Source organism: Saccopteryx bilineata, chromosome 4 (genome assembly GCF_036850765.1).
Source record: "Saccopteryx bilineata isolate mSacBil1 chromosome 4, mSacBil1_pri_phased_curated, whole genome shotgun sequence".
Lineage (NCBI taxonomy): Eukaryota > Metazoa > Chordata > Mammalia > Chiroptera > Emballonuridae > Saccopteryx > Saccopteryx bilineata.
The window spans coordinates 6,046,224-6,058,295 of record NC_089493.1 but is presented as its reverse complement, the minus strand read 5'-3'; the positions used below and the strand labels follow the sequence as shown (position 1 = coordinate 6,058,295).

Sequence of the window (12,072 nt, the reverse complement as noted above, 5' to 3'; positions counted from 1 at the left end):
TATCAACATGTTTTCTTCTAGCGAATTGGGTGCCACCATTTTTTCAGAAAATAGTTCAATAACCAACTTTTAAATACTAACTATGCTCTTTTCCACCAAAATCCTACACTTGAAAAGAAGTGACAGGAACAATAAATCAGACTACTATTATGTAAATACACGTAAGTGGAACAGAGCCCTCATTTTTTTTTTTTTTTTTAATGTTAGATGACCTTAAAAGTTCTTTGAAATTTAGTAGTAAACCAGTTGTTCCTCCCTCTAGTGGATTAAAAGTGTATTTCAGTTTCTGGCCTTGCAATTAGAACTTCCCAGCCAGAGAGAATGTGATGACTATCTGAGCCGCTGAGCCTTTCAAGTTAGCGGATGGCGAAGTCTGGAGAGGTCACGTGACTGTCTGCACCTGTCCGGCTAGTTAGAGACAAGTCCAGACTGGAACCGAGTTCACCTGACCCCACTCTGCCCACTGGCTACAATGCTAGGCCTCCTCTTGATAAATCTGCTGATTGTTCTAGAGTGCTGCTTTTTCCTGTTGGGGAAGAGAAAAATTATTTGAAATCTCCATGGAACACAATTGAAAAGGTTTTTAACTGAATTGTTACAATTATAAATTTTACTGGTGCATAATTGGTTGCCTCTTTTGTTCCTCTGGAGCCCAAGGAGCCCCAAGATGGTGGTGACCATCTTAATGAATTCACACACACACCTTAGTAACTGTATGAACTTTTAAGACTAACCTTTCTACAAGGCTCCACTTTCTTTGCCATTTTTCATTTTTAAAAATTCTGGATGGCCTAACCTGGTGGTGGCTCAGTGGATGGTGTGTCGGACGGGGATACAGAGGACCCAGGTTTGAATCCCCAAGGTCGCCGGCTTGAGCATGGGCTCATCCAGCTTCAGTGTGGGCTCACCAGCTTGAACGCGGGGTTACTGGCTTGAGCATGGGATCAAGGACATGACCCATGGTTGCTAACTTGAACTCAAAGGTCGCTGGCTTGAGCAAGGGGTCACTCGCTCAGCTGTAGCCCCCCGGTCAAGTCACATATGAGAAAGCAATCAACGAATGACTAAGGTACCTCAATGAAGAATTGATGCTTCTCATCTCTCTCCTTTCCTGCCTGTCTCTATCTGTCCCTCTCCCTGTCTCTCTGTCCCCGACTCTCTCATTAAAATAAAATAAAATAAAAAATAAAATTCAGATGCTTCCAGATGTACAAATTGGTATATCAAATCCTGTGGGATCAAGAATTGAGCTACCGGCCAGGTAGCTCAATAGATAGATCGTCACCCCGTTGCACCGAGGTCACAGGTTTGATCCCCAGTCAGGGCACGTATGAGAAGCAGCCGGAGAGTGAGTGCACAACCATATGGAACAACTAAGTGTCTCCCTCACTCTTTCTCAAATCAATGGGGAAAATTTTTTTAATTGAAGTAATTGTGTAACTTCAAAGTAAAGATAAATATGTATAACCATCACAGTTGGTGACTTTGCATTTTTTTTCTGAACAGCAATTGCCCCCACATGTGCGCATCTGGGACTCTGTGACACTGAATACACTGCATGTCATTGGAACCGGGTTTTTTGACCGAGCTGTCACCTGCATTGCGTTCTCTAAATCTGTGAGTCTGAGCGCGGCGGGCCGTGCACTCTGTCCCCGGGGAGGAGAGAGTCAGCTCTAGGCTGAAGAGGGGGAGTTAACATACGAGGGAGGGGACGGCCCGGGTGTGTGTGGGGATTTGACTCTGAGCCCTTTCTGCTTCCCGAGTCCCCTCGTTCAGCTGTCACATACTTCTGATCAGACCTCGCCAGCCGCGCGGGCGTGCTGATGTGGGGAGGTCCCGCTGCAGACCGTCTGCAGGTCTCCCGAGACAGTTTCCGGCTCTGGCCTTGAGTGTCACCTACCCCTCCCTAGGAGACCCCGACATGTCCCTACAGGGGCTGGCCCCCTGTCCGTCACGGGCTGGGTGGGTCCCCTGGTCGCCCGGGCTTCCTCTGGGTGTGCCTGCCGTCCCCCAGACCCACCGTGCCAGCCGTGTTCGGTTCAGAGACTGATGCACGTGGTGTGTCCGTGCTCACAGCCGAGCACCCCACATTCACCCGGTGCCCCAGTGCTCTCGTTCCCCGTACAACCTCTCAGTAACCCCGTTACTGCGGGGCCGGCACTGTGCCTGCAGGGGGCACCGGCTCCTGCCGGGGCGGGGGCGGGGTCCCTCTCTGGAGGCTGGTTTAGTGGACCCGCTGGTGAAGGGCTGTCCCTTCATCAGTCCCTGCTCACCTGCTCTCCTTGCCCGTCTGTCCTGGTAAGCGGGTCTCAAAGGCAGTCAGTAGGCAATTCTTTAACTGAAATGGGGCGGACTCCTTATTACTAGTAAAATTACTGTTCTTTGTTAATCATGCCCAGCCCATTTTATTCTCAAATGTCGTTTGCCCACGAATACTTCTGCCCCCCAGAACGGAGGAAGCAGCCTGTGCTCCGTGGACGACTCCAACGACCATGTGCTGTCAGTGTGGGACTGGCAGCGGGAGGAGCGGCTGGCCGATGTCAAGGTCTCGCCCCCACCCCGACGACGCCACCTTGTCCTTCTCCCGCGCGGAGCCTTCTCGTGCCGCTGCCTACCGGCCACGTCCCTGCCTCTCAGGGGGCTGGGGTCCCCCTGCCAAGGCGGCCCTCAGGGTGATGCCTCCCCCAGAGCCCCGTGGACCCACCCGTCCCCTCCTGGGATGCCAGGCCCGAGTCCTGGCGGGCTTTCTTCCTCTCGTGACCGTGTCTGCAGGGGTTGTCCTCCCTCGTCTTTCAGCCAGGACCCTTTAGTTCATTCCCCCGCTCGTTGGTTCACTTTTTGTCGCTTTCATTTGACAAATGCCCAGTGTCCCCTGTGTGCTCACATGTCGCGGAGGCACTGGAGCTGTGGTGACACTGAGACGGGCTCGCTGCCCACCCAGTGCCAGTCGGGGAGGGGCAGGAGGGGCGCTGGGCGGGCAGAGGGGAGGTCGGCGCCGCCAGCCCGGGCTCATGCAGAGCTCAGAGAGCCTGGGAAGGAGGAGCAGGTGCCGCTGCTGGGTCCCGGGCCTCCTGGGGGGCTGGTCCCTGCGGGGGCTCTCTGAGCTGCTCTTTCTCACCTCTGATCTGTTCTGTGCAAGATGTCCGTGAACCGCCTGTCCACTTTCTTACATTTTCCTCCTGTTAAATCATGCTCTGGTCCTGGCCGGTTGGCTCAGTGGTAGAGCATCAGCCCAGCATGTGGAAGTCCCAGGTTCGATTCCTGGTCAGGGCACATGGGAGAAGCAACTGTCTGCTTCTCCACCTCTCTCCCTTCTCTCTCTCTCCTTCTCCTCCCTCTCTCTTCCCCCTTCTGCAGCCATGGCTTGATTGGCTTGAGTGAGTTGGCCCCTGGCACTGAGGATGGCTCCACAGCCTCCGCCTCAGGTGCTAAAAAATGACTCTGGTTGCAACGGAGCAAGGGCCCCAGATGGGCAGAGCATCGCCCCCTAGTGGGCATGCCAGGTGGATCCTGGTCAGAGCACATGCGGGAGTCTCCTCTGCCTCCCCTCCTCTCCACACTCACCCCCAAAAAATCATGGTCGGCCTGTCTTACAGAACTGACCTTGTATTTCTCACCCTGGCATCCGTTAACCTTGGATAACCTAACTCCCCTCACGTTGAGATTACCATTGGGTCACCTTCCTTACCTGATGGGAGGAGCACCATTGGGTCCTCTGACTTTCATGCGAGTCTGGGCTGTAGAATATGAGTGCTAATCTGTCCCGTTTTCACACTGGGACCCTGCCTCCTCATAGTCTGGTCAGATGTTTCATTTCTCGCGATGTTGCTAGGTGGGAAGGACACAGGAACAAGTTGTTATCCAGGCTTACGAGGGTATACCTGAATTCTCGAGCAGCAGGAAGAGTCAGGGCTTCACTCATCCGACCAGGGTGCATGGAAACCACATAAGAGCTGGTTCTCTGGCTCGGTCGCCGACCCACGGGCACAGTCCCAAGAATTAGCCCCAGAGGGACATGCTGATAAGCGGGCCAGGAGCAATGGAGCTGCATGACATGCAGATTCCTGGGCCCTTCTCTCTGGTTCCTGTCACTGGGTGGGGACGAGGCCTGACATCTGCACGAACACACGCCCTCACGCCCGCTGACCCTGCTGTTTGGCCAGGGCTGGGGCTCGTGAGGGGAAGGGGGGCTGTCCCTCACCCACTCCATCAGCAAGCGCCTGCTGTGGGCCCGCTCTGCGCCCCCTGCTGTGACGGTCCTCGGGGGGAGAGAGGGCCCCATGCTCCGTCCTCGGGCTGCAGTCCAGCGGGGGAGACGGGCCAGGAGAGGTTAAGGTCGCAGCAAACAGAAGCGTGGTATTTACAGAAGATACATTCAATGGGGAAAGTCAAGGGGCTGTGCTTTGCTTGAATGCATGATTTATCTGTGGTGCCTGAGGAGGTCTGAGACACGCGCGTCCCCTGTTTCGCTCAGTGCTCCAACGAAGCTGTGTTTGCCGTGGACTTCCACCCCACGGACCCCAACATAATCGTTACCTGTGGAAAATCACACCTCTACTTTTGGACGCTGGAAGGAAACTGCCTCATTAAGAAGCAAGGATTATTCGAGGTAAAGTTAACGTCGTTTGTTATCACTGTGCTTGGGGTCAGCTGGCTTTTCTTGGGGTCAGGGACACTTCTTGTGTCCATTCTCAGAATGTGTTTTAATTGCCCAACGTGGGGGAGTAGTGACAGAGACTACCCCCGGATCCGTAACAGAGGTGGGGAGCCCCTGTGTCCTGTGGATGACCCCGGTGATGCCCAGGGAGAAGGTGGCCCCGCGCAGGGAGAGCACAGGGAGAGGATGCCCCCGGGCGCGGCCCCACCACGCCCCGAGCAGCTGCGCGGCACTCAGGAGCCCAGCGGGTTCACTGTCTCTGCGCACTGGGACAGCCCATGCCTGCTAGCCCGGCCCCGTGGGGCCTTGCGAGAGCACCAGGGGAGAGCGCCTCCTCTCTGTGGGGACGTCTGGTGCTATACCCAGAGACTGAGCGAGAGGACCCTGTTCCTCTGGCTGTAGTCATGACAACATCGCCCGCTGCTCGGCCCCTTCCGACACCCTCCTGTGCTCGGACTGTCTGCCGCTCGATACGGCCCCGGAATCTGTCTTAGAGCAGATGGCCTCGCGGCTTAAGTTACGTAAGGGCAGAAAAAGATGGGAGACGTGAGTGTGGTGACACCATCTGGCTCGGGATTTCCTGGGCATCTAGGTAGTATTAGTACAAACGGAAGGATGCCTTGACTCAATGTATCTGTATATTTACAACATTCTGCAGAAGCAAGAAAAGCCAAAGTTTGTCCTCTGTGTGACTTTCTCTGAAAATGGGGACACCATCACCGGAGACTCCAGCGGCAACATCTTGGTATGGGGAAAAGGTAACTCGTGGTTGTTCCCAACGCAAACGCTGTTTGGCAACACTGAGCAGTCAAACGTGACTCCTGTAGGAACTCTGTTAGTGTGACCCACAGGAATACTGCTAAATTCCGAGTTACGGAGGTACCTGCGTCCACGTGTGCCTGTGTGACTGGAGACCAGAGCCCTGGGGCAGAGGAAGAGTTAGTGACCTCCTGTTATCCTAGAAGGCTCCTTAGCCTGAGCTGTTCTGCTGGAGTGAACAGCTTTATTAGGAGATCAATAGTCACTGATGAGTTACAGCGATGAAGTCATCAGTGACTATTGAGCTGTGAAACATCTAAGTAACTATTCTGGTCCACGTGGCATCGGGCAGACATTACCGGGCACTGCCACGTGCATGGCAGCATGAGCGTGCTGGGTGCTGTGGTCGTATAGATGAGTCAGGCCCGCACCCCCCGGAGCCACTGAGCTCACGGCATGGTGGGGGGGGGTCACCACTCAGAAAACATTCATGCAGGCGCAGTGAGCACTCGTGCACACTTACCGGGTGCCAGGAAAGAGACAGCATCCGTGGCCTCAGAGATCTTCGAGTTCGGGTTGGTGGTAGAGCGGGAAACAGACCCATCAACATTCTGTCCGACTACTAGGGTGACTTCCGTGGCGGCCCCGCTACTCCGGGCGCTGGGTGCTTTCCGTGTTGTTTTTCCTCCGCCCTGTGGGGTGAGCAGAGGGGGTGACGGAGATGCCGGGCAGCCAAGTCGCTCGGCCGGAGACACAGCTCGTTAGACTCAGGTCCCCGCTCTGAGCCCCGTGTTCCCGTGGGTTCTCGTCGTCCTGCAGGGCACGTTAGGAGGTTTTCCTTCATGGTAAAGCCCTCCAGGCCGTGCCTGCCTGGCGCTCTGTGAACGTCTGGGAATCGGACCCTTTAGAGCAGAGGTCCCCAAACTTTTTACACAGGGAGCCAGTTCACTGTCCCTCAGACCATTGGAGGGCCGCCACATACAGTGCTCCTCTCACTGACCACCAATGAAAGAGGTGCCCCTTCCGGAAGTGCGGCGGGGACCGGATAAATGGCCTCAGGGGGCTGCATGTGGCCTGCGGGCCGTAGTTTGGGGATGCCTGCTTTAGAGAGTAACACTGCAGTGACGTTCTAAGCGACGGTATCGATTTTGAAACGGAAATGCAATGCGGCAGGCGGAGGTGAGCCTGTTCACAAAGGACTAAGGATGGTTTTCTTGGTGTGTCTAGGTACGAATCGCATAAGCTATGCCATTCAAGGGGCCCACGAGGGTGGTATTTTTGCACTTTGTATGTTAAGGGACGGCACCCTGGTGTCAGGAGGAGGGAAGGACCGAAAGCTCATTTCTTGGAACGGAAACTATCAGAAACTCCATAAAACCGAGGTAAGGCAGCGGGCGGTACTCCTGGACTTTGCTTCAAACCTTGAACTATCGTGCCCGCCGGTGTCCTTGTGCCTGGAAACCTTGAGCCTCCCATTTTGAAAGTGGTTTTGATAAAATGAAGCGGTGTAATGTTTTATTAAAACCCATGGAGGCGGCTTACGTCCAGATACTAAAATGGGACGAGTTGTATAAAATCTGTAACGTCGTTCGCACTTAGACTATTTCTATAATAGAACCAATTTCACTTTTCCAAGGGAATACTATCTCCATTTTGATTTATCGTTAAAATCGTTCTCCTTTTTTTCTTTTTTCTTTTCTTCCCACTTTAATTTCCGGCGGGTTGCTTTGGAGACATCATCACTGTGGAGCTAGTGTCTGAGTATCTCCTCAGTGCCTGGCTGAGTGCCAACTCGCCCTCCTAAGACCTGAGTCCCTGGGTGTCTCTTTCCCCTCCTGTTACCTGGTTAGCAGCCTGCACTCCTGTGGGAGCCGGAGGCGAGAGACCCAGTATTCCTGCTACGGACTCACTAATTTTCTCCTCCGAGCCCCGGGAAATCACGGGCATTGACCTGACAGCCGGTGGTCATTATCCCAGCCATAGAGTGGACATGCTGTAGAGCCTTTCCAACTTCTAAGTTAGATGCTCGCGACACGTTACATCCTGTAACACGTGTTCCCTCAGAGAGCGGCTGGCACGGTGCTTTGGCTGTAGGGGAAGTTGGTTTTATTGATTATTGCTCTTTTTTTTTTTTTTTTAAGTAAGAGGAAGAGCGATAGAGAGACAGGCTCCTTCACGCACCCTACGAGACCCACCCGGCAGCCCCCACCTGCCGCTGATGCTCACATCAACCGAGCTGTCCGTAGACCCCAGGGCCCACGCGCGAACCCACCGACCCACTGGCTGCGGGAGGGGAAGAGAGAGAAAAAGGGAGAGGGGAGGGGAGAGAAGCAGATGGTCGCCTCTCTTGTGTGCCCTGACCGGGAATCGAACCTGGGACGTCCTCACACCAGGCCAACGTTCTACCCACTGAGTCAACCGGCCAGGGCCTGGTTATTGCTCTTCATAAAAGAAGGCTTTCATCTAAGCTTGGAAATCACTTCCCCTTTCACGGAGATTTTAATTGACACAGCATTTTTTTATGAGATTTGACCAGCATTTGACCAACGTGAACCCACAGCGAGAGCTCCAGAGCCCCATCCGGTTTCCCAGAAGATTGCACTTTCTCGTGCCCGTACTGTCACCGGGCTAGCTCAGACTGTCACCCCCTGCTGTCACTCTGGCCTAACAGACACACTGGAGGTGGACAGGGTCAGAAGGCAGCCTGCCGCTTCCCACCCTGGGACTGGTCCAGAGACAAGCACCGGGGTCGGTCTGCCAGCCACTTCGGTTCTTTTTTCTAGTCCAGGAACCTCCCTTTCTGTTATCACAGCAAGTTCTTGGCGGGTGTATATTGAGATTTGTGTTCTCAATCTTTGCATAACGCCCCCCATGCTTACCAACATGAACAATGGATTTCAAAACTAAGTGGAGGCCCTAGCCAGTTGGCTCAGTGGTAGAGCGTCGGCCTGGCGTGCAGAAGTCCTGGGTTCGATTCCCCGCCAGGGCACACAGGAGAAGCGCCCATCTGCTTCTCCACCCCTCCCCCTCTCCTTCTTCTCTGTCTCTCTCTTCCCCTCCCGCAGCCAAGGCTCCATTGGAGCAAAGTTGGCCCAGGCGCTGAAGATGTCTCTGTGGCCTCTGCCTCAGGCGCTAGAGTGGCTCTGGTCACAACAGAGCGACACCCCAGATGGGCAGAGCATCACCCCCTGGTGGGCGTGCCAGGTGGATCCCGGTTGGGCGCATGTGGGAGTCTGTCTGACTGCCTCCCTGTTCCCAACTTCAGAAAAATACAAAAAAAACTCTGACCAGGCGGTGGCATAGTGGATAGAGCGTCGGACTGGGGTGCGTAAGACCCAGTTTCGAGACCCCGAGGTCACCAGCTTGAGCGCAGGCTCATCTGGTTTGAGCAAAGCTCACCAGCTTGGACTGAAAGTCGCTGGCTCGAGCAAGGGGTTACTCGGTCTGCTGAAGGCCCACGGTCAAGGCACATATGAGAAAGCAATCAATGAACAACTAAGGTGTCGCAACAACAACAAAAAAACTAATGATTGATGCCTCTCATCTCTCTCCGTTCCTGTCTGTCTGTCCCTATCTGTCCCTCTCTCTGACTCTCTCTGTCTCTGTAAAAAAATAAATAAATAAAATAAATGGAGTGAAGCTGCCAAAGAATTCACCATTTTAAGTCACAGGAAATTTTTAGGAGCTCTTATTAGGGCTTTTAAATAGAATCCTTTATTTCCTGCATTTTACCTGCTGTTGCTGTGAAAGTCATCACAAGTCAAAAATAAATTAACCATGAGCATTTCCTAAAAATCTTACCAAGAAAAAAATGCTTTGTTCTTTATTATTTATTTTTAACAGCCTGACTCTTCCTGATTCTTTTGAGACACATAAAATGTTCGGAGCTTGAAAGGAAGATTTGGGGTTTCAATCATTCACTCAACAAGTGCTGATCGGGGACCTCTCTCTGTCTCTCCGTATACGTGTGTGTGTGTGTGTGTGTGTGTGTGTGTGAGAGAGAGAGAGAGAGAGAGAGAGAGAGAGAGAGAGAGACACTGCGGTAGGACCTATCGTCTTAATACATAAGCAGGTATTTTAAATGGCGGAGCCAGTCATTGAAGGACATCTTAAACCTTTGTCTTTTCACTGCAGATCCCAGAACAGTTCGGTCCAATACGGACGGTGGCCGAGGGGAAGGGCGACGTGATCCTGATCGGCACAACCAGAAACTTTGTTCTGCAGGGCACCCTGTCCGGGGACTTTGCGGCCATCACTCAGGTGCGTCCCGGCGGGCCCACCTGGCATGCCTGCGTGCCGTCACGGGAGAAGGCCATAAAGCACCACAGGGAGCAGCTCATTCCCATGTCGCACCCTGACATGGCCCTCCCGAGCTCCGGGAGTTTCGGTCCACCGTCCGGCCTGAAGCTGGGGGTCGGGGGGGGGGGATAGGAACGGGTGCAGTTGGTTACAGAGTGTGCAGCCAGCCTGGCTCGTCCTCTGTCCAGGCGCCTGAGGGTTGCTGGGTCTCCTGTTTCAGAGAAGCACTGTCATACTGTCTTGGTTCTTTGTAGGGTCACACCGATGAGCTCTGGGGGCTGGCCATCCATGCCTCCAAGCCTCAGTTCTTGACCTGTGGGCATGACAGACATGCCACTCTCTGGGACGCTGTCGGCCACCAGCCCGTCTGGGATAAAATAATAGAGGTAGACGTGCATGTTTACATTCCTTTTTTTTTTTTTTGGTAAAAATTCATCTGGAATGTGTTTATTTGCATGAAATGAAAAGTGATGTAAAATTGTCCCAAACCAAGTTTCACTTAACCCATCTCCTTTGAATTGTGTTGCTCTGAACGTGGCCAAGCGGTCTCGTCCGTGTGATTCAGAAGGTTGCTGTCGAATTGTCCGACAGCGAGTTCACCCCTCCGGCTCCGAGCTGGTGGCTGAGTTTCCCGAGTGCAGCCTCTCCACCCACGAAACCCTGGTAGTGAGCCTGCATCCTGCGGACAGCGTACCTCCGGACTGGGAATTAGGAACTGTGCTAAACGCACACAGTTTATCTCTCCAGTGTTTGACAACAGAGGCAAAGCTTCCATTTTAAACTCGGCCTCTCTGTGATCTTTAAAAAAGGGACTCGGTTTGCATGGCAGGGTGCTGAGCTGCCCCCTCCTCCGTGAGACGCGGCGGCGACCGCACTGACCGAGCACGGGTTGCATCCTCCCCCCCCCCGCCCCGCGCGCGTGCGCCTGTATTCATCACCCTTCCTCCCGGCACCAGCCCTGCAGTGGACGTTTTTTTACCCTGATGCTATTGATTAGGAAACGGAGGCTTAGAACAGTCGCATGGCTTGCCAAGGTTGCCAAGTTAGTGACAAGTGCCCTTGTTTGCAGCCAGCTCAGTCTGATTCCCACACCCGGGGTCCTCCACCGCTCACACTGCTGTGGCTCAAAAGCACGCCCTGTGCCTTGGGTGACACACACTGTCCCATGAAAGGGGCGGCCCCTTGGTAGACCCCACACCGCCTCCACTCCGGCCACAGAGGTGCCCGCGTTCCCCAGGGGGCTGGGCTGGGGCTTCAGCCCTCCTGCCTTTTGCTTTCAGAGACGGTCACTGGGGACTAGAGCTGGCTGGTCACCAGTCGAGCTGAGCGTGAGATGCCCGGGCCGGAGGGGCGACCCTGCTGCTCAGGGGAGAGAACAAGTGTGGCCCGAGGTGGCAGGGAATGGCTAGAGGAGGTGGTGTCCTGCCTTGTACCTGTCCCCAAGCGGGGGCTACGTGTGTGAGAAATGCATGAGGGGTTTATGCAGACCTGACGACCACCAATGCAGCAGGGACAGTGGCAGCCCGGGAGGGTGGCCTTCCCTGAGTCCCCGGACAGCACGGCAGCCCTCCTCTGCCAGGCTGTGGACCCCCACTCCCGTCACCAGGAGGGCTGGGGCGCTGAACCACACTCCAGCGGTATCTGTGGTTAAGTCCTCCCTGCTCTCTCCACTGGCCACGTGACTTTGGACGGGACCGTCCTGAACCTCAGTGTCTTCCTCTCAGTAACATTACGAGCCTCAAATGAATTACACGCTCGAGCCTCACGTGGCTGTGATGTCCCTGTGTGTCGGTGGCAGCCTGAGCTAACAACAGCGCCCTCCCGTTTTGGAACAAGCATTGCGATAATGGCGTCGGTACCTGACGTCTGGTCTATTTGCTCTGTTTATCCAGAGCAATCTCTGTGCCTCTCCTAATTCCGTTTCCATTGCTACCCTTTCCTTGGTCTTAACTGTGATTATTCTCTTCTCACTTCAATGTCCTACACACCCCTGCCCAGTGGCCTCCTATCTATCTAACACACAGATTCACTTTTGCACTCTCTCTATTGAAAGAGAAAAGTTACAGCCTGACCAGTCGGTGGCGCAGTGGATAGAGCACTGGCCTGGGGCACAGTGGACCCAGGTTCGAAACCCCGAGGTCGCCAGCTTGAGTGTGAGCTCATCTGCGGGCTCACCAGCTTGAGCGCAGGGTCGCTGGCTTAAGCGTGGGATCATAGATATGACCCTATGGTCGCTGGCTTGAGCCCAAAGGTTGCTGGCTTGAGTTCAAGGTCACTGGCTTGAGCAAGGGGTCACTCGCTCTGCTGGAGCCCCCCCCAGTCAAGACATATATGAGAAGCAATCAATGAATAAGGTG

General features: G+C 54.2%; 1 protein-coding gene across 6 annotated transcripts in view; it reads left to right on the top strand.

Moving 5' to 3' along the window:
* Positions 1-12,072, top strand: part of EML1 (EMAP like 1) — a 172,056-nt gene that overhangs the window by 146,671 nt on the left and 13,313 nt on the right. For all 6 annotated transcript variants that reach the window (XM_066272625.1, XM_066272628.1, XM_066272623.1 and 3 more), the window contains 7 exons: positions 1,507-1,617; positions 2,450-2,545; positions 4,475-4,609; positions 5,316-5,415; positions 6,644-6,798; positions 9,551-9,676; positions 9,970-10,101. In XM_066272625.1, the coding sequence (XP_066128722.1) occupies positions 1,507-1,617; positions 2,450-2,545; positions 4,475-4,609; positions 5,316-5,415; positions 6,644-6,798; positions 9,551-9,676; positions 9,970-10,101 (855 nt within the window). The remainder of the gene's footprint in view (positions 1-1,506; positions 1,618-2,449; positions 2,546-4,474; positions 4,610-5,315; positions 5,416-6,643; positions 6,799-9,550; positions 9,677-9,969; positions 10,102-12,072) is intronic.